A 23625-nucleotide genomic window follows, 5' to 3' on the forward strand; every position below is an offset into this window, starting at 1 on the left:
ACGCTCCATACCCCGACTTATCTGGTTACTGCTGATGTGGCTGCTTTATATAGCAACATTAAACATGAAGATGGAATGGCTGCTGCTGAATTTTACCTTAACACAGCCACAGATATTACAATGTCTCAGAGAAGTTTCATTCTTGAGCTTCTCAATTTTGCGAGCAGCCATAACTACTTCTGGTTCTGTGATAAATATTATTTACAGACGACAGGCATAGCAATGGCTGCCAAGTTTGCCCCTAGTCTAGCCAACCTCTTTATGTCCAGATGGGAAGAGGACTTAATTTATGCTAGAGGTTGGCCAGACCTCATTGTTTATAGATGCTATATAGATGATATACTATTACTTTGGCAGGGAGATGAATCCTCACTTATTATTATTATTATTATTATACAGTATTTATAAAGCGCCAGTGGTTCGCTCAGCGCTGTACATTACAAAGGGGGACAGAACATGTGACAGAACAATACCAATACAATGCAAAACATGAGGGGATCGAGGGCCCTGCTCTTTCGAGCTTACAATCTAGGAGGGAGGGGATGGTGGCACAGGAGGAGATAGCTGTGGGGGATGGAGTGGTAGGAAGAGTGGAGGAGGTCGGCAAGTTAGCAGGGGGTGGGGTAGGCTTCCCTGAAGAGATGGGTTTTCAGGGTGCACCTTGGTGAGCTGGGTAATGGGCGCTACCAGGCCTGAAAAGTTCTTTATGAATTTTCTATAAAAATTGGCAAATCCAATAAATCTCTGAACTCCCTTCTTATCCGTGGGGGCAGGCCATTCCAGGATGGCCAAGATTTTTTGTGGGTCCATAGCAATCCCTGTGGTGGAGATAATTAGACCAAGAAATGAGATGCTTTCTTGCTCAAAACAGCATTTCTCGGCTTTAGCATAGAGAACATGCTGACAGAGACGTTTCAGTACACTCTTAACATGTCCCCGATGTGCTTCCAAAGATGAGGAGAATATCAAGATATCGTCTAAGTAGACAATGACAAAAATATCCAGGAAGTCCCTGAAAATGTCATTGACAAAGTGCTGGAAGGTAGCTGGTGCATTACATAATCCAAAAGGCATGACTAGACACTCAAAATGCCCGAACCGAGTGCGAAACGCTGTTTTCCACTCGTCCCCCTCACGTATCCGAACCAAGTTATAGGCACCCCTGAGATCAAATTTGGAAAAGATGGATGCTGTCTTTAACCTCTGAAATAACTCTGGGACCAAAGGAAGGGGGTAGCGGTTCTTGACCGTAATCTTATTGAGGTCCCTGTAGTCAACACAGGGTCTCAGGGATTGGTCCTTCTTCTCAACAAAGAAAATCCCTGCCCCGGCCAGTGATGTGGAAGGGCGGATAAATCCCTTCTGGAGGCTCTCGTCAATGTATTTTTTTAGTGCCCCTAGTTCCCATTCAGATAGTGGGAAAATGCAGCTGAAAGGGATCTCAGAGCCTGGGAGTAGATCAATGGGGCAATCATATGCCCGACGTGGGGGAAGAACCTCTGCCCTTCGTGGACTAAACACATCCAAGAATTGATCGTAGGCCGCAGGCACCATTTGGGCTAGCTCGGCATCAGGGCCTACAGCTAAAAGGGCCGGTGTATCTAGTGTTGCCCTAGGTAAACAATGTTCCTGACAGTATCGTAAGTGGAACTGGACTGACCCGGTCTTCCAGTCAATTTGGGGGTCTTGAGCTTGTAGCCAAGGGAGACCCAGAATAACTGGAAATAGGGGGACGAGATGGCGTCCAAACGGAGAAGCTCCTGGTAATATCCCGCCACCGTGGTGTGTATAGGAGGGGTCTCCCGATCTACTGTCCCCAATTTTATTCGAGACCCATCCACCAGGAAAATATTCACCCCATGTTCTTTGGCGAGTAACAGTATCTGATGCTGGGTAGCGAAACCGAGATCAACAAAGCAACTACAGGCCCCGGAGTCAATAATAGCCATCACCTGTATGCTGTGGTGGTTTATGTAAGAATTTATTCTAAATATGTGGGTCCCTTAAACAAAATATCGCAGTGCCTCCAGCCGTTAAAATACGGCAAATATTTAATGAACCAATAATTTGGACACCTTAATAATTTGATCACCACTTAATAATATACCTTGAGTCCTTTTAGCCAGTATGATTTCGTACCATATACACAAAAATTGCCTTTTAATAAATAAATACATTTATTTATGTACAAAATTTATATATATATTAACACAAACGCAAAAGACTGGTGATAAATGTATACTTTTACATACAATCAAAAATATAGTATACGAATTCTATATACCAAACAACAGATATGGGTAATGGTAAAGATTAAAAATTAAATTTTGTTATAAGTGGTAACCTTGTAGTGCTTCAGGAAGTATTTCTATCATTCCGTGGCCATAGGAATGTCAGAAAATCTTCTCTGATAAAATGGCACTATAACCAACTACAAATTAATTAATTCTGCAAGATCTATAATTTCAATCTTAAATCAAATAATTTTTAGCAATAATTATATATATTTATCTTAATATATATAAACACCCAATACAAATGCTATCAGTCTATGAACAATATGTAATAAAAAATACAATATAAACTCTTAGCAGTCTCACCACTCCCCAGAACCTTGAGTTTGAGGCTTCTCCCAATGGGATGTAGTTGGGGCCTTCAAATGGTCCTCAAGACAAGATGGCAGCTGGACTCCTTCAGCAAAATTGCCGCAGGGAGCAAGTGAGAGATAGTGCAGTGGGTTGCAGTTTTTAGGAAAAGTGTAGGAGTGTAGAGATTCAGAAGTTTAGTAGAAGTTTTTCAGAAGTTTGAAAAGTAGTATTAAAAGATCTTTAAGTTCTTCAGATGGGATAGATTTTGGCGTCTTCAGTTCTCCTTTTGTTGATTGGTTTTTCTTTAGCTTTTCTTTTTTTTAGCATGCCATGATCATTATGTGAGGTGCATGGCTTTTTTATACTATCGAATCCTTTGTTTTAAAGGACCCTCCCAACAGGCGTGTTGATTGGCCGGTCGGGAAGTGTGTATACATATGATATGCCTCACCTGTCCACTGAGGGGCAGTCAGGGATCACAAAACAATTTGAGTATTCATGATGACTCATGCTTTGATTGGAACCAAGATAACTTTAGGTATTAAATAGATATATGTCTTATCCAAGTATAGTTAATTTTACTACTAATTCGTGGATAAGAACCATAGAAAGATATATGTTCATTTAGTTCCTTGATATTTAAACTGTTTGAAACATTTGATTTCTGATGGAAACATACAACTGATACCAATTCACAAAATATCTTACTTTTCACCATTGCATACCTAATTTAGTGGTATGCAATCCCCAACTCTGCTGAATATATTTTCCCTTGATAAAAGTGTTGATAATATGTCTTTTGATAATGTCTCTGTGGGTAGATATATCCAGTTCTTAGCTTTATATGTCCTAAGTTTAACCTTTTTGTTTTAGAAAAGAAGTTTCCATGAGTAGGAAAGACCCACTGTTTACCTGTCGATTGTGTAGGAGTTAGGGTAAACAGCCAGTTATACTTTTAACCTTAGTGGATAATAGTATATTGTGATAGTCCAAGAAGTTTGTTTATCACCTTTCCAAGGTTTTGGGTGAACCTTCAGCCAGTTAGGTTTCTGTCTCATCATTGTTCTTTTGGTTAGGTGTGATGACTCACTGTTTGGAGTCCACATAGTAGTGTTTGATTTTATAATTAACTTTCTTGCAGGTGAAATCTCCTAGTTTCCACAGACAATGGCAATTGTTTAGAAAACATACTTTTGCCAGGTCTTAGAGTAACCAACATCAGATCCCACCATTATCTTTCCTGGGACTTTGTTTGATCACCTGTAGGAATTTCAATAGTGGTGTGCGTTTCATTGTCCTTCCAAGTTTCTCCCACTCACTGGGTTTTTGTCATCTATGAGAAGGTCACTTGAATGCTAACCAAGAAAGGTTAACCTCTCACAGACAGCTGGGTTTCTTAATTTTGGAATAAAATCATATTTTTAATGAATAGTCCCCCAAAAGTCACTACAATGCTTCCTCCGGGGAGCTGAAAAGACACAGGTACAGCCAAGTGAGTGGGGTTGCCTGTGCACACAGTAGATATTTAAGATAAAATAGAGGAGGACTTACAGTATTTCTCCGGACAGGAACGCACCATATGACCCGCTGCTCCGCAGTACAGACACAAGTTGTTTGCCCGACACCTCTGTCGTTCCTCAGTAGAAAGAGCAGGCCGCATCAAGCCGAGTTGCATAGACTCGGCCCCCTCTGATGGCTCTAGGCTCCGATTGCCGACACTGACCCTTGGCATGACTGTTACTCTTGGCAGCATCCATGAGGTTCTCTGCCCCTGGCTGGACCTCTTCTGTCTTCTTTCCCGCAGTCGGCGATCGATTTGGATGGCGCGATCGATTAGATCTTCCAAGGAGTCCGGAACTCCTATTCTCGCCAACTCGTCCTTCAGCGGTTCCGACAGTCCCAACCGGAACTGGTGGCGTAAGGCTGCGTCGTTCCACTGTGTATCTCCACTCCAGCGCCTGAACTCAGCGGCATAGTCCTCCGCTGCCCGGCGTCCCTGTTGTAAGGAGTAGAGGGCTGCCTCAGCCGAGGCAGCTCGATGTGGGTCATCGTACAACTGTGCCATTGCCTTAAAGAAGATGGCTACATTACTCAAATGTGGATGGTGGGCCTCCATCAGGCGATGAGCCCATCCCTGGGGTTCCCCCTGCAACAGGGATATAACAAATCCCACCTTCACCGATTCGGAGGAGAAGGTCCGGGGTTGCAGGTCAAAGTACAGCTGGCAGGAGTTTTGGAAGGTCCTGAACTTCCCTCGGTCCCCATTGAACCACTCAGGGTTCAGTACTCTTGGCTCTGGTGGAGGGATGGTAAATGCTGCTCCAGTGGAAGACCCCACTGAACCCGTGGCAGGAGGCATACCCACTGTGCCTGATGTTGTGGGTGCCGGTGCAGCCAAGCTCTGGACCTTAACCTCCAGGTGCTTGTATCCCTCTTCCAGGGTCTTCACCGCTCGTGTGAGTGCCGCCAGATGTTGGCACATCTCTTCCCAGGGTGAAGGTCCTCCTCCAGACTCCGTCATGGCCGTATGGTTCTGTCAGGGATCCTACCACGGTAGCCTCTAGCACTCCACAGACCGGACTCCCCCAAGGCGCGGAATCTAAGCTCTGACCTGTTTGTTCACCAGGGCCCCTGATGGTGGGGATGGACTTGGAGCAGGCCGAGACCAGGTCGCGGCCCCTGGGTTCACACAGCTGTGGTAGAAGCACCGTTGGAGGTGTATAGCAGGTGAGAGTCTGATGTGAGGAGGTAACAAGAGCAGCGTCGGGCAGGCAGGGTCGGTAACAGTGGTGGCGGTGTAGTACAAAATCAGCAGGCAGAGGGATAAACAGGTCACAAGCCGGGTTCGTTAACAGGAGATCAGAACGTGCAGAGTTAAGCAAGAGAATGGTCAGACAAGCCAGGGATCAGAGCAGGAGACAGACAGCAAATCAGGGTCAGGCAGGGTCGGCAACAAAGCAATCTACTAATTAGGAACTTCAGGAAACAGGTAAGACCATACGGCAATTCAATGCAGTCTAATCCTGCTGCAATCGCGGGTGCCCTGGTCCCAATGCTCGTACGCTAGTGCAGCCGGGCACACCGCGCATGCGCAGACTCGCACGCGATCGCGGCAACCACTGGGGTCCCTGACAAACAGTATATTTCTCTTAATCTTTTACCTTTACTCCAGCAGCAAAAATTGAAGTGTAACAGTTGGTGCAAACTCCCTCTGTCGGTGAGTAGAGTCAATTTAATTAAAATTATTTGGGTCCCGCAGCTTTTTTATATCTTTCATAATTCTCCCATATGAATTCCTAAGAAATGGTTTAATCGCATAGAGACCCAGTTTAGGAGTCTTATTTGGAAAAAAACAGGTGGCTAGGATAAAATTGTCCACGTTGCAATATGTATTTATAACTACCACTTCCTCAAATATAATAAGTGACAAATTAGAAAAACCAATATACAACAAAACTTAATTCCACAAATAAACCTTCACCCTTGAAGATATGAAACAACAATATAGAAATGTGCCAAAATTATATAAACAAATACTTATACAATCCACCCCATAAAATAGCTCTATATCAATATTCCAAAATTTTTTTTTTAAAAAAGTCCAAGCAAATTAATATAAATCCAAAAAATTCCAAAAAAATATTATAAAACTGAGATATCCTTCCAATCCTTCCTTTCTCACGATAAACCTCAAACAAAAAGAAAAAATCACATAGTGTATTATCCTTATAATATAATAAAATATTTGTGACAACACTCTGGTGATTCTCCAAATAAGAATATAATTTATTTTTTAGGTAATTAGTGTAAAACGTGCACCAAGTGAAACAAACATAATTAATTAAAAAAAAATATAATAATTTAGTGCAAAACACTGTGTACTGTGAATCACTCTTCCAGTGCTCCAAAAACAAATCCACACTGTGCCACTTCTATTATAGTAAAGAATATATACCCTTACCAACACTCCTCAATAAACCTGCTTTCAATATTTATCCTATGGATGGGATCCTCCTAAAGTGCTCCCCCAGATTCCACTGTATTCAGGGCACTATTCCAGCAGGATTTTCCATATCTCCATATCATTGGCACCATATAGACAGAAAGCATATGAGGGACAAATGGTGTACAGTGATCCCTCATTTTTCGCGGTTAATGGGGACCAGAACCTTCCGCAAAAGCTGAAAAACCGCAAAGTAGTATTTGCCCCTAGGAATTTTGTGTATGCGGGTACTGTACAAGAATGTTTTAAATTTGTAAACAGTATTCATACTTTACTCATTTAAGACAAAAATTACAACAGTAATGTACAGTATACGTATTTACTTAAACGTTTCAGTGCTAATTACAATAGGGTTACTGTAATTACAAAACCTTATACAGTAATAAACATTAATCAACATTGCTTTCTAAGAGAGGCGAAGAGTCTTGTGTTGGTGGCGGAGGAGAGGCTCTCACTTGACTCGGAGACTCTTCTGCTGGAGCCGGGGGCTTTACTTTGGAGAGAAACATGGTGATGGGTAGTTGTTGTCTTTGTTTTTTCTTTTCCTTCAAAATTCCCCTGTACAAGGACATAACCCCGTCAACGCGATTGCTGAACTCGACAGCTCGAACCATATTGTCGTCAATGTCTTGTGCAAATTGTTGCATCGCTCTTGCCATGTTGCACAATTGTTGCAGATTCTCCAGGGTAAGGCCAGGCTTTTCAGTTTCTTCTTCGTCTTCCTCTTCGTTTTCTTCCTCACTTGCAGACTTTGTCATCTCAAGGAGGTCTTCATCGCTCAGTGGGTCCGAGTGGCAATCAATAAGGGCGCTGATGTCTTCTTCTGTCATGTCGACAAATCCTTCATTCCTTATGATGTGAGCCAGCCTCACCGCCTTCTCCACCGCTGAGTGATGAACTTCTTCAGGAGTGAAGCCTGGATAGTCGTGCACCACGTTCGGCCATAATTTCTTCCAGCTAGATTTTATGGTCTCACTCTTCATGTCCTTTAATGCTTGCTGAATATTAGACAAACATGAGGCAATGTCGTAACTGCGCCAGTATGCTTTCAAGGTGAATTCATCATTGGCATCGTCAACTGCCGAGATGAGGCTCTCCATCGTGGAGCGAGTGTAGAGTGCCTTAAAGGCACGAATGACACCTTGATCCATCGGCTGAATTAGAGATGTAGTGTTTGGGGGCAGAAACTCTATCTGCACACCGTCATATTGCAGGTCCGTTGCATGGCCTCCTGCACAGTCCATCAGGAGAAGGACCTTAAAGGGGAGGCCCTTTTCAGCCAGATACAGCTTCACCTGGGGAATGAAGCAATGGAGGAACCATTCAAGGGTCAGAGCTTTTGTTATCCAGGCCTTGGAGTTATGCATCCAGAACACGGGCAACAGGGCCATATTTTTGTTTTTTAATGCCCGTGGTTTTTTGGCTTTATAAATAAGGCCTGGCTTAAGCATAAAACCTGCAGCATTGCCAGTTATGATGACAGTCACACGGTCTTTGTGAGCCTTGAAGCCTGGCCTCTTCACTTCGTCCTTGAAGAGGAATGTACGTGAAGGCATCCTCTTCCAAAAAAGGCCTGTTTCATCCATGTTAAAAACTTGTTCAGGAAGGTAGCCTCCCTCACTAATGAGGTTAGGAAACTTTTCCTCCACGTAACGACAAGCAGCATCGTTGTCGGCAGAGGAAGCCTCACCATACAGAAGCACATTTCTGAGGCCGTATCTTTTTTGAAATTTTTCAAACCAGCCTTTGCTGGCTGAAAAGCCTCGTCCGCGAGGAGGCGAATCACTCCTGGCAGCGCTAGTGCTGGCTTGAGGTTCGTCAGCACCTTCTTCAGCCTCTTCATTGTCGTCATCGGGCAAGATTTGGTCGTAGAGAGCTTTGGCCTTTGTCCTGATCATATTAGTGTCCACACTTACTTTTTTCCTGCAATCAGCAATCCACAATGCCAGTGCACCTTCCATTTTCACAATTCTGTTATTACGCGGAGTTATCACACGTTTTGCTTCTTTGTTGAAGGTTATTGAAGCAGTTTTGCGGATGTTTGCCTCCGCTTTCTTGATGTACCGCACTGTAGATTCATTCACCCCGTAATGGCGTGCCACAGATGCATAACTTCTGCCCTCTTTGATCATATCTAAAAGTTTCACTTTTTCGCTGATGGTCATCATCTTCTTCCTCTTGGGCGCCCCGGAGGAAGCTTTCGCAGGGGCACAGCGCTTAGGCGGCATTATAAGGGCTCCTTCATGCAGGGATCCTTCTCTCTCGCGCATCAACACAATGTGGCTGCTGACCCGCGAAGCACTGAAGCCGCAAAACATGAAGCGCGAAGTGGCAAGGGAACACTGTAATACCGCCAAAGTAATGTATAGAAAAAAATTTTTATTCAAACTGCTCACATTTAAAATGATTCAAAACCGCTTTAAATACCGTGAAAACCGCCAAGCTACCATCCAGGGACCAACACACAGTCTTTATCCTCTTTTTCCCTTTAGCAAAATGGCCGCCGGTCGACTTCCGGTTCCTGTATGCGTCTTGACGTCACAGTCCTTGACGTGTTTCGTCATCGACTTAATCATAAGGGATACGGACGCCAAGCTAGACGGTTCTATTTATAGTGCTCCTCCCTATAGCGTCCGAACAACAGCCGCCATATTAGAGAGGGGAATGGTGCCCTCACATTCCAGTCCTATGTACCGGGATATTATAATACTATAAACGGAATTTCGGATGCGGAGCTATTACATCTACTAGTATTTTTTAAAAACACAATTAATACATGTATGTGGTTGAAATTATATATATCCACACACATAGTTAATACATTAGTGAAATTAATAAAACTACTCTAAAACCAATATACAACTTAGTAATCTTTAAGTAACTAATCTTAATACTAAAAATACCCATAAAATTAAATATAAATTCATATTAAAATATTACACTAATAAACCTATTAATTTTTCATATATTACAATATACATTATACATAATATACATAAAAATATATATATATATATATATACAAATCCAATAAATATTATTCGGATATAAATACATACTCATATATTACTTCTGATAAACATATTAATCTTCCACTTTACCCTACCCAAATATTAAAATATATCATATAAAATATACAAAAATATATATATATATATATATAATAAATATGTACATAATTTGGCACACCATATATTCATCAATACTGAATTCATCAACTAAAATCGACTAAAATTAATAATAATCAGCCATTAAATTACCAATAACCTATATCCTAATTCATCATTCAAAAAATTGGTATCCAAATATATACATATATACATAAACTTATTACAGAACACTCCAACATAGTCACATATAATTTACATGTTGAAACAACTATATTCCAAACTACTCCAACCTGATCCCCATATCTCCCTATTATACAATCAAAAATTCGAAATAAAGCAGTTCAGATCTAGATCTACATTTAAACCTTTTGGTCTCAATGTTTGTAATTCATAAATCCAGAAGGTCTCATTTTTTGAAAGGGCTATGATTTTATCACCTCCCCTCCAGTGCGTATCAACCGTATCAATTCCACTAAATTTTAGGCCACTCGGGTCACAGTTATGATGATCTCTAAAATGTCTCGAAAGACAATGATCTTTTTTACCCTTTTTGATATTATTGATATGTTCACTCAGCCTTTTATGTAATGGCCTCTTCGTTCTACCTACGTATTGTAAGTGACACGAACATTCTAATAAATAAGTGACATAGGGGGTGGTACAAGTAATAAAATTCTTAATATTAAAACTGATACCCGTACTACATGAAATAAACTTTGAAACCACCCTAGTCCTGGTATTGGTAGTTTTACATATAAGACAATTTTTACAGGGATAAAACCCAATAAAATCAAACATGTGTTTTTTATTTAATATGGGAGGAGAAATAATGTTCTTAACTAAAACATCTCTTAAATTTCTTGCTTTCCTATAAATAAAGTAAGGTTTAGCCGGAATATTAGGTCCCAAAATTGGATCCTTCTTGAGTAGAGGCCAATATTTGTTAACTACAGATTCCATTTCCTTATATTGATTACTGTATCCTGAAATGAACGCATATTCTATTCTTTTATTGTTATTATTCTTTTTTATCGGTTTAAATTTCTTATTTCCTATATAATTTTTACTCACTTCAAATCTTATTTTTTCTAATACCTCTGAGTTGTAGCCTTTCTCCACAAATCTTTTTTTAATAATTTCTGTTTGCTCAATATATTCTTTTAGACGTGTACAGTTTCTCAGAATTCTTAAAAATTGTCCTTTAGGGATCCCATTGATCCATGTGGGATGATGACAACTATGGGTGGGTATATACCCATTCCTATCGGTTTCTTTAAAAGTTAAAAGTTCTTTTAAAGTTTTAGTAAAAATCATATTATTTTCTATAAAGATATTGAGATCTAAAAAATTCACTGAACATTTATTCATACTAACTGAAAACTCCAACTCATGTTCATTATTCTCTATTACTGTAATGAAATCCTTTAATGAATCCATAGGACCATCCCAAATCAATAAAATGTCATCAATATATCTTCTCCATAAAACTAACCCTTCCCATTTTTTATTAAAAATTGCATTTTCCTCCCATTTACTTAAAAAGATATTCGCTAGACTGGGCGCAAATTTTGCGCCCATTGCTACTCCTTTCTTTTGTTCAAAGAAACTACCCCCATACCAAAAATAGTTTTTGTTCATACTGAACTCTAATAATTTAATAATAAATTTTCTTTGTTTAATATGCAGATCCGAGAATATTTTTAGACCCCATTTCACTGCTCTAATTCCATCCTCATGTTTGATATTCGTATAGAGGGAATTTACGTCAATTGTTACCAATATTGTATCGTTAGAGACTTCTCTCAATTCTACCAAATCTATAACATCTTGAGCATCCTTAAGATAGGATGGCATCTGTTTTACTATAGGTTGAGAATAACGGTCGATATATTCCCCGGTCCTTGAGTGTAAGGACCCGATACCATTAATGATCGGCCTGCCTGGGGGGTTAATTAAACTTTTATGTATCTTAGGTAGATAATAAATGACCGGCATTCTACAATGTAGTGGGACCAAGTATCTTGCTTCCTTTTCATTTATAATTCCATCTTTTTTTGCTCTATTAACTAATTCCTGAAGTGTTTTTTTATATTTATTCAAGGGATTGTTTTTTATTGCCATATATGTATCTTTATCTTTTAAAATATTAGTCACTACTTCCTCATAAGCCAGCCTATCTTCACGTTGCAATATGGCAAGGAGTCGGTTCCTGAGCCTAGGCTTTATTTTCTGGCGGCCCAATTGCAGCAACTGGTTGGCTGGGATTCGCCTGATAATACTGATTCCATTATAAGGTTGATTTCCCTTCCTGATTCCACCATTTCGGCTCTTTCTCATCTTGAGATTGCTCTACCAGTCCTTCCATCTATGGCTCCAACTGCGGACCTCTTGAGGCATGTCTGGAGTACGGTAAAAGCGTCCTTTCATATTACTGGCTTTCTTTCCTGTACTCCCTTGTGGAACAATCCACAATACATAGAACTGGATAAAATGGAGAGTTTTCACGACTGGAGGGATCGTGGCCTGAAATTCATATCTCAGCTGTATTCGGGGGGAATCCTAAAGTCATTTTCACAACTGCAAATGGAATTTGCATTTACACATAAGCATTTTTATCAATATCTCCAGCTACTGTATGCCATGCTGTACAGGCTCAGTCTTTGCTCTCTAATCTCACATTGACAGATTGTTTTTCTTCAGGATGCAACTCAGGCAACCCATAAGAAGGGAATGATTACTTGTGTATACTCCCAGCTGTTGTCCACAGTACAGGATCAGGCTAGTCTTCGGGGTAGGGTGCAGAAGTCCCTGGGATGTTGAAGAGTTTGCTGGAGATGTCTGGGATGCTGCCCTGGAATCTGTTCCGGTGATTTCTCTTTCTCCCTCGCATAAATTGTCTCAATTGTTTATTCTCCATCAAGCGTATAAGACACCTGTGCAAGTGTACTGGTGGGGCCGGTGTAATTCACCTGATTGTCAGAGGTGTAGGGCCCAACAGGGCGATTTTATTCATATGCTCTGGTGCTGCCCCAAGCTACATAGATATTGGAGTGAGGTTCTCCAGTTTATTTGTCTAGTATCACAATATACTGTTCCCCAGGATCCCTTGCAATGTTTGCTTGGGGGCACTGGACCAAGAACTGCTCCAACCATAAGTGTATAATATGGTATCTAGACTTATACAGTGAGGAACAGAAGTATTTGAATACCCTGCGATTTTGCAAGTTCTCCCACTTAGAAATCATGGAGGGGTCTGAAATTCACACTATAGGTGCATTCCCACTCTGAGAGACAGAATTAAAAAAAAATTCAGGAAATCACATTGTATGATTTTTAAAGAATTTATTTGTCTTGCACTGCTGAACATAAGTATTTGAACACCTGAGAAAATCAGTGTTAATATTTGGTACAGAAGCCTTTGTTTGCAATTACAGAGGTCAAATGTTTCCTGTAGTTCTTGACCAGGTTTGCACACACTGCAACAGGGATTTTGACCCACTCCTCCACACAGATCTCCTCTAGATCTGTCAGGTTTTGGGGCTGTCGCTGAGCAGCACGGAGTTTCAGCTCCCTCCAAACATGTTCTATTGGATTTAGGTCTGGAGACTGGCTAGGCCACTCCTGAACCTTGATATGCTTCTTACAGAGCCACTCCTTGGTTATCCTGGCTGTGTGCTTCGGGTTGTTGTCATGTTGGAAGACCCAGCCACGACCCATCTTCAATGCTCTGACTGAGGCAAGGAGGTTGTTGCTCAAAATCTCACAATAAATGGCCCCATTCATCCTCTCCATAATACAGTGCAGTCGTCATGTCCCCTTCGCAGAAAAGCACCCCCAAAGCATGATGTTACCAACCCCATGCTTCACAGTAGGGATGGTGATCTTGGGATGCAATTCATCCTTTTTCCTCCAAACACGAGTGGAGTTTAGACCAAAAAGTTCTACTTTTGTCTCATCTGACCACATGACTTTCTACCATGCCTCCTCTGGATCATCCAGATGGTCATTGGTAAACTTCAGACGGGCCTGGACATGTGATGACTTGAGCAGGGGAACCGTCCGTGCAATGCATGATTTGAAACCATGATGGCGTAGTGTTCTACCGACAGTGACCTTTGACACTGTGGTCCCAGCTCTCTTCATGTCATTGACCAGCTCCTCCCTTGTAGTTCTGGGCTGATTCCTCACCTTTCTTATCATCAGTGATACCCCACGAGGTGAGACCTTGCATGGAGCCCCAGTCCGAGGGAGACTGACAGTCGTCTTTATCCTCTTCCATTTTCTAACAATTGCTCCAACAGTTGATCTATTTTCACCAATCTGCTTGGCAATTGCCCCATAGGCCTTTCCAGCCTTGTGGGGGTCCAAAATGTTGTCTCTGGTGTCTTTTAACAGCTCTTTGGTCTTGCCCATGGTAGTAGTTGGCGTCTGACAGACTGTGGGGTGGACAGGTGTCTTTAAAGAGCTCAGACAGGTGCTACTAAGTTATATTAATGAGTGGAGTAGAGGAGGACTTTTTAAAGGCACAGTAACAGGTCTCTGAGAGCCAGAATTCTTGCTGTTTCTTAGGTGTTCAAATACTTATGTTCAGCAGTGCAAGACAAATAAATTCTTTAAAAATCATACAATGTGATTTCCTGATTTTTTTTTTTAATTCTGTCTCTCAGAGTGGGAATGCACCTACAATGTGAATTTCAGACCCCTCCATGATTTCTAAGTGGGAGAACTTGCAAAATTGCAGGGTGTTCAAATACTTCTGTTCTTCACTGTATATCTGGCTAGGAAGTTGATGGCAAAGCACTGGTTATCGTCGGTTTCGCCTACTAGTAAGCAATAGACAGATTATGTTAATTCATTACTTCCACGTGAAAAACTCACGTACCAACATTGCAATGCTTATTGGAAGTTTCAGCAAGTTTGGCAGGGTTGGCTGGATACACCTGGGCTTGCCCCTCCTCAATTGATAGTGGACCGACTTTTGCAGGTGTGAGTGTCAGGAATGGACTCAGCACTGGTGGTGGGACTCGCCTGCCGTGTGGGCTGCAGTACCAGAGCTGACCAGCGGGTGCTCTCAGCACTGGTGGTGGAACTCACCTGCCGTGTGGGCTGCAGTACCAGAGGTGACCAGCGGGTGCTCTTAGCAGCCAGAAGCTCACAATCAGCCAAACCTGGGGCTGATTGTAGAAAGGTGTATATAAGGCATGACCAGGCCTGTGCTCTGGGCCTTGGTGTATGTTTTCCCATGAGCCTCTGTACCCTGTGTTCCTGCTTCGTTGCTGACCCGGCTTGATCCTGATCTCTGTTGACCGTCTCCTGTTCTGACTACTGGCTCATCCCTGACTATTCTTCTGCCTACTCCTATGCTGTTTGACCTCCTGTTGCTGTACCTTGGCTTGTGACCCGTTTACTCTTTGCCTGCTGCTCTGTACTGATCTGCCTCCACCGTTACCGACCCGGCTTGTCTGACCACGCTAACTACTCTGCCATCCATCCATCCTGCACGGATCCAGCCGTACCTGCACATACCTCTGGCGGATCCCTCTACCACTAGCAGGTGTACTCAGGGGCCGCGACCTGGTCTCAGTCCTGCGCCAAGTCCATCCCCACCATCAGGGGCTCTGGTGAAAAGGCAGACTGGGGCTTAGACTCCGCGCCCTGGGGAATCCTGCCCTGAGGACCGCTAGAGGTACCACCAAACGGTCATTACAGAACCCTACGGCCGGCCTGACCGTTCCACCTCTCCAGCCCTGACTACGCCTGTGTTCCTGCACCTCCTAAAGATTAGTGGAAGGTTGGTTTGTTCACTGTGCGTTTATATAGATATATATCTGGGTGGCTAATAATAAACTGTATTATATTACCTGCGTTTCCCTGTGTCAGTCCACACCTTTCTGGTCACTCCTTGATTCCTGACAGTGAGATTTTATATCAGGTGTGTGGCTCCACTCCTCCCCTTAGAGGAGATCATGTGCATCCCCCTTTTTTTGCTGATGAGATGTCTCAGGTGAATCAGATGATGTTGTTGATGTAGTTATTTTTATTGTTTGAAAGCATGTTTTGAGCTTTGTTCCTTTCCCCTATTTATGTTTACATCTGGACGGGAAGGAATATAAGGTAAAAAGGAAAAAGTAACATATTGTGAAGAAGGCTTTGGATCCTTGTGGTCTCTGTTTTATTTGATTACTATTTCTGTTATTCTGTCCATTTTGCGTATCCACTTTGTTCTATTTATGTGTAATCCTGTTGATGCAGTAATGTCATTGTGGATTCTGTAAGTACTGTTCCATTTTCTTTATTATATTGACAATAAAAGTTGTTTGGATTTAAAAAAAAAAAAAAGACTACACATCTACTCCACATCCACCAGTTGGTGGACGTCTGGAGGGTTCAGCATCCAGACAACAGGGACTACTCATACCACTCTGCAGTCCATGTTTCTTATTCCCGCCTGGACTTTCTCCCCAAACATTCAGATCTTCCTTTGGCCTCCTAATCGAACAAATACTAAGATCACTCTCTGGTAACCTTTTGTCTCGCCCTGGGGCCTTAAAACCTACCAAACAGGTGGAGAAATGAGGCACTTTTGAAGGACCCCACTACAATGGCAGACCTTCGAAGAGAACTTGCAACATTTTTAGCCACCAATGTAGTAGCTGACTCTTTGGAACAGTGTATATGGGAAGCCCATAAATCTGTCATCTGAGGTAGATAAACATGGATCCAGACTTAATGAAATAATAAAGCGAGCGCTTCTTTGAATATAGTCAAAAAGCAGCTTGCATAAGGAAAACCCCTAAAATCCTACAACATATAAATATACTCAAAATGCAGCACTGAAATAAATTAGAAAGTGAAAAAGGTGATAATAAACGCGCAAGCTTATGCGCTATAAAGTGGAATAAAAGTGATGTCTCAATAAAGACAGTATGTATTATAAAGTGACAACTGTGTATCGTCTCATGAAAACACGTTAAATGACATAAAAGCAATATCTAAATGCATAAAAGTCCTTAAAAATTGTTGAGGTATTCAAAAGGTACATCAATATTCTAGAGTGTGGGGGGTACCGATCACTCCTAATAAACTTGCATCAATGATAATAATAAGGTGCTCGTGACTTCCGTGATATGGAAAAAGAGGTGCGCTTGCACTCACCAGACGCACAATAATATTGCACATGTAATATAAAGGGCATTAGTGGTCATCTGAGAACCGATGGGGATGTGGCACTCCAATGGCGCTTGGTACACCCAGGGATTGGACTCCAGACCTCTCAGTGGACCCTCTCAGCTATCGGGGACTGCTCCTTGGTATCACTTACACCCCACATCAGTTAAGGTCAGCATCAAAGGAAATCCACCTTAAGTAGCTCAAACAAGCCACCAGACAAAGAGCTGATATAGTGTAGCAGTTGTATTCAGCCAGTGGTGATATACACATATCAGTACAGCATAGGTGACAGCAGGTAAATAGCAGGTGACAGCAGATGGATGAACCGTTCATGCATGAATCCCAAAGGATTCATGGGAAAGCCACTAAAGCTTTCGATAGGGTTGATTGTTCCTCCATTGAGCACATGTTGAAAGCAGTGGGTCTAGGCCCAACTATGAGGGAGTTTATAGGTTCCTTGTATTCATCCCCATCTGCACAAGTGCAGGTAAATGAGACACTGTCTGCCCCATTTGCAATCAGAAACTGGATGAGGTTTTTATGGATGGGTAGATGTAACATTATTAAGTAAAATTTGCTCCCTTGGCTGCTCTATGTAATACAAGCATTACCCGGCCAGGTTCCAGTGTCCTTTATCAAAGGGGTCCATATGGAACAGCTTCATATAGGCAAAAAAAAACGGCCTGTATTAAATATACTGTCCTTTGCAGAATGAAAACGGAAGGGGGAATGGCTCTGCCGGTTGCACGCTTTTATCAGCTGGCAACACATCTTACTAGAGCACTCAACTAGTCCAAACCCACAAAAGTTAAACAGGGGGTGACCGTGGAACAATTTTTTTCACATACCCTACTGAGTGCTCCTTTCTCTACCTGAAGCTCCATCGTGGGTTGACCTGTAAAACATTTGGTGTTGCACCACATCCCTCCCCACTTTTTCCGATTATAGGAAATCCAATGTAAGGCCTGGGCATGTGAGGCCTTTTGATCACTGCATTCTCTGGACTTATACGCAGCACATCACTATATTCACCACTTCTCTTGGTTGTATGGCTCTCAAATATCATGAGACAGGAGGTTTAGGGGCGTAAGCCAGTTTCATTTCCTGCAACTTTTAATTTTCTACAATCGCTGCTGAAAGTCTTGGCATATATATATATATACTGTATACATTATTGCTTGAGGAAAGCCCTCACCTGACCCCTGCTTTCCTGGATAGTTGGGAGAGATATCTGAACTTGAAATTCACAGATGGAAACCGTACGAAGATTCTGACATGTACAAATCCTCCTTTAGCAGTAAGATATGCAGCTCGATCTTGCGTCCCTGCTTTGTAGAAATCCATGTCTGCTCTCAAACAATGGTTTTGTAAGGTGGAAGATATCCACTAGATGGAGAGCCTGACTAGCTCCCCAAAGGGAACTGAGAAGTTTAAGAAGACATAATTTTATCAGGTTGAATACTCTTGTACTGATGAATTTGACCACATTTTGGCAGGCCAATACTGTATTTTTCTTAGACACCGGGCTACAGAACCCATACTGCCATGACGATGGAGTTTAGAACACCTGCCCTTGAGTGACCAGCGACTGGGCAGGTGGACGTGGAGCAGGTCTGCCCTACTTCCTTCCCTTATCTCCCTTTTTCTTTTTTTTTTGACCTTGGAGTGTCATATTGAGCTTTGGTATGGATGAGTGAAGTCCAGGAAAATAAGCACCATTAGGACATCACAGTGGAGGCACCTATAGGTGATGAGACTGATACCTCTTTTGTTGGACACCAGACACATGTTCCAGACAGCCAATGTTTTCACAAATTACTGTATAAAAGGTCCGCTGTCTGCTATTTTGAATGCCCATTTTTAGGGTGGTCTATACTGTATTTTGGTTCTGGGATATTTTCTCTTTAACATGCTTGCAAAACTTTGTAAAAACATTTTGTTTTAAAAATTAAAGAATGCATAAAAAAGCAGTGGCAGACTTATTTCCACTCATTTCATTGTTAGGATCAGATTTTCCACTGATCCAATGTAATGAGTCACTTGTACACTGACGACCAATGTAAGGGGGCAGTACTGTGACCACCAATATGATTGGTGATTACCAATTCAAGATGATATTTCTTTACTGACCACCAAAGTAAGGCGACATTTCTATACGGACCATTACTGTGAGGTAACATTACAATTTTCATTTATGTTGCTCCACTTCCTTAAACTGAACCTCTCCAAAACCGAGTTTCTTGTCTTCCCCCCAGCCCGGACACCACCCCCCATTGACTTCTCCGTCACATCCAACAACGCCACCATCAAACCCGCCCCGCAGGCCAGAGTACTTGGTGTCATTCTGGACTCCAACCTATCCTTCCAGCCCCAAGTCCAATCTTTAACAAACTCGTGCAGACTCCACCTCTGCAACATCGCCAAAATACGCACGTTCCTAACCCCAGAAACCACTAAACAGCTCATGCAACTCCCTCCTCACTGGCCTGCCTCGTCGCTGGCTATCCCCGCTTCAGTCGATCCTGAATACGGCTGCCAGACTCATTCACCTTTCCAACCGCTCCATCTCCGCCACCCCCCTCTGCCAATCCCTCCACTGGCTTCCGATTGCGCAACGGATCAAATTCAAAATCCTAACACTGACGTACAAAGCTGTCCACCATACTGCCCCGTACTACATCACTGACCTAATATCCAAGTACCGCCCAGCTTGCACACTCCGCTCCTCACAAGACCTCCTTCTCTCTAGTTCCCTGGTCTCCTCCTCCCATGCCCGCCTCCAGGACTTCTCCAGGGTGTTACCCATCCTCTGGAACTCCCTGCCCCAACCCATCAGATTATCACCTACTCTCCTCTCCTTTAGGCGCACCCTGAAAACCCATCTCTTCAGGGAAGCCTACCCCACCCCCTGCTAACCTGCCAACCTCCTCCACTCTTCCTACCACCCCATCCCCCACAGCTATCTCCTCCTGTACCACTATCCCCTCCCTCCTAGATTGTAAGCTCGAAAGAGCAGGGCCCTCGATCCCCTCATGTTTTGCATTGTATTGGTATTGTTCTGTCACATGTTCTGTCCCCCTTTGTAATGTACAGCGCTGAGCGAACCATTGGCGCTTTATAAATACTGTATAATAATAATGTGCCATTGTCAACATTCAGTTTCAGCTCATGATTACTTGCTAAAAATAATTTTGTTGTATAGAGCAACTAGGTGTCAAAAATTATCCACTGTTTGAGTGAAATACAATTTTTTTTGTTTTCTTTACTGCTACAACTACAACTGCTACAACTTGCTGATCATACTAATAAACTTTATACTATACTATTATTTTATAGTTTTCAGCAGGATTTTCCTGGGATCCAGAAGTGATTTAAAGTATTCAATCAGGGTCAAAATTTTGAGAACGGCTTCTCCAATGTGTGCATAAATTTATTAATTTAGTCATGTTTCTTAGATCATATTTTTACTGCTAAGCAGGAGTAACAAAGTTGCTAGTGTTGAAAATTTATGACCACATCTTCTTTGAACTGTGTATTTTCTTGCAACCTTCACTCTGGGCAAGTGCGGCATTGAAGTATGATTTTACATTTTACCTCTTTTTTTTTGCAGGTTCCGTCCGCATTGCTAACCTTTAGCTGGGATCTAGAAGTTCTGGCTGATGTGGAGGCTGCAGAGAGAAATAAAGTGCAGAGTATTCTAAAACCAGAGCTAATTTCCACAGCAGAGACTCTTCATTAGATCTGCTTTCTACTATACTCATCACTTGTCATGGCTTTTCTATGCAATCTAATTAAATAAAACAACCTTTTAATATCACTCTCTTGATAAGCATATAAGCATGCAAAGCAAAAACAAAAGTCATTGTAAATCCATTGGATAGGAAATCAAGAGACACTTTTATTTATCTTAAAATGATTAAGAAAAAGTAAACCATTTTCTCCAGGTTAAAACAACATGATAAATAAATGTTCTTCACCCGTTTGCTCTATGACTTCTTCAATTACCTGGTACGCACAACCTAATGAGATCTTTGTGCTTGCAGAAAGCATTCCCCACGCATTAAATTAGAGACTACAGGAACCTAAGGATATGGGAGGCTTAGCGGTTCCCAATCCTCTGTTTTATTATTTAGCTGCCCAATTACAACATATTACAGCTTGGCAAGATAACACACACCCAGACCCTATCAAACCTATTCTTATGAAAGTAGTTGCCAATGATGACCTAGTGGACTGTCTGGAAGCCAGTGCATTTAAAGCAAAGAGTTTCCCACTCTGGGTTTGCTGGATAAAGTATGGTGTAAGACTAAGCAGTTTTTTCACTACCAAAGCTTTGCTCCATTTACATGTATTTTCAACAACCTCAATTACTCTAAACTCAATAAGCTAAAGGGTTTTGATCGATGGTCATCTACGGGTCTTAAATGCATCACTCAGTTATACCACGGCCAACTATTAAAAGACTTTCAAACTTTGAAGACGGAATATGGCTTGCCCAATTCCACCTTCTTTCAATATCTACAACTTAGACATGCCATTACTGCCCAAGTGAAAATCTCCCCGTGGGCTTTGGTCTTCCTCAACAACTAGTACTTTCACCGTCTAAGAAGGGTCAGATTTCTTCGCTGTATCCCCATCCCTTGATACAAAGAGTATCTAAGACATCATCTCTTAAATGTGGAACACACCAGTCTGATGACCTAGGTCACATTTCTGATGAGGATTGGTCCACAATACTCTCCAAAGTTTTGTTAGTATCTGTGTCTACAGCTTACACAACTCTTTATAATTCATTGCATCTACCGCACCCCACAAAAACGATTTGAGTGGCATAAAAGGGACACTCCCTTGTGCCCGCGCTGTGCAGTGGAAAATGGTACCTTATTAAATATGTTGTGAAAATGCCCTAAACTGGTGAGATATTGGGTTTCTGTAATATCACTGATTAATAACATTTTCTCCCTCACTCTCCCATTGGACCCTAGATTCTGTTTATTAAGCTGGCTGGATAAGGAGAATTATGAACCCCTCACATACACTGCTCTACTCTGCCTCTTATTTATGGCCAGGAAACTCATTGCACAAAAATTGCTGTCCGAAACCTCCCTCTCAAGCTAGCTGGGTTAAGGCGGTTAATGATATGTTATCTTGAGAGAAAGTAGTCTATCAACATAGAGGTAGTTTCAGCAAATTTATGAAACTGTGGGAGGCCTGGCTGGGTACTCCCGGCCTGGCACCCTTCCACTTGGTCAAGGAAAGGGTGTGGAGTGGGGGAGTGTCCTCTGATCTTGGATAATTTCATCTTTCTTCCCAATTCAAACTTTGGTCCTATCCTCGAGATATTTAGTACTATTCACCACTTGTTGTTCCATGCAGTTGATACCCCTTGTAGGCAAATGACAGTCCTTTTTTTTCTATTGTCAGATTGTGTTTTACGTCTGTTTTTTTTTTTTTGTTTCTTGTTTCTTTTTGTGTGTTTGTAATTAAAAAGATAAAACAAAACTGGAAACTTTTTGGTTGTCAAATAATAAACTATCTGATTTAAAAAAGAATTTCCCAAACTTTTTTTTTTACTTCTTACAGTACTTGTGACAACATACAAAGATCATAAGAACAGAACAGTTAAACTAGAAATATTGTAAAGTCTATTGCTGGAAATATCTGTATTTAGTACATTATTCCTTCCATCACTTTTATCCTACTGAGTCAACTCTTCTTTGCCAATTATATTAGAAGAATTTCTAAATCAGGAAAGATTACAACTGTAGATTATATCACATGGATCATTCTATTGTTGGGAACAATTATTTTGGAAAAAAATTTGAAAAGTGGAAATATGCATATGAGGGTGAAAATTATAGGCCCTAAATGTTCCTGTTATTATTAAAGAGACCAAATACAAATAGTACAGTCGTAAAATGCTGGAAGGTTTTATATGTTTCTTGCGAGCTGTATTGATTCTACATTGTATATGCTTGAGTTGAAACATGTTTTTTGTGATGTACATTTGTTGCCTTTCATCTTCTGGTAACTGTTCTATATTTCTCCAGTTTTCCACCATTTTCTTTCTGCCTTAAGATGTGCTTTCACCTATAATAATGCCAGCTTTCCTGACAGCTCCAAGTCAGCCTACCACTGGGTATGTCCCACCCATACCACCACCTGTAGGACCTAACTCATAAATTTGACACCTTCTGCCAGACCTGTGTTCCTTTCTTTTCTCCCTCACCTCCTAGGGCCAAGTGACCACTTGTTGCTCCCCAGGTGCAGACTTCTCTGTACGGACCCTTAAATAAGCTTCTTGCATGGGTGTTGTGGCTTGCATTTGGGATTGATGCCCTGCTAAATGCATGGCTGTTCACAAGGTTGACACCATGGCTGTGCAGCTGTCTGGTATGTAAATTCTGCCTGACTGTAATGCTTTTGTATCTGTGATGCTATCGAGCAGGGCCCTCTTTTTCCTCTTGTACCACATTGTATTTTAACGGTAATGTCTACCTTCATTTTTAAAGCACTGCACAAACTGTTGGCGCTATATAAATCCTGTATAATAATAATAATGATAATAGTAATAACAAAATGCTGCATCTTGCTTACTCATTCATTGATGCTTCTCTAGATCGAATGGATCCCCTTATGACATCTTAAACACTTTTTGAGCTCCACAGCAGCTTGGTGTGGAATAAACACACCTGCCTGGACGCAGTTGTATTTCCACTTTTGTTAAAAAAAAAAAGTAGTAATATTATTGAAA

The 23625-nt window shown here is 41.7% G+C and overlaps 1 protein-coding gene across 6 annotated transcripts in view; it reads left to right on the forward strand.

The window, feature by feature from the left end:
* The window catches only part of UBXN6 (UBX domain protein 6), a 335037-nt gene extending 312614 nt beyond the window's left edge, over positions 1–22423 (forward strand). For all 6 annotated transcript variants that reach the window (XM_089686670.1, XM_089686671.1, XM_089686672.1 and 3 more), the window contains one exon: positions 20482–22423. In XM_089686670.1, coding sequence (XP_089542796.1) covers positions 20482–20610 — 129 coding nt within the window. In that variant the 3' untranslated portion in view covers positions 20611–22423. The remainder of the gene's footprint in view (positions 1–20481) is intronic.
* Positions 22424–23625: the final 1202 nt, after the last annotated feature.

This window comes from Staurois parvus, unplaced genomic scaffold (assembly GCF_062004578.1).
Source record: "Staurois parvus isolate SC_StPar_1 unplaced genomic scaffold, SC_StPar_1.0 ptg000405l, whole genome shotgun sequence".
Classification (NCBI taxonomy): domain Eukaryota; kingdom Metazoa; phylum Chordata; class Amphibia; order Anura; family Ranidae; genus Staurois; species Staurois parvus.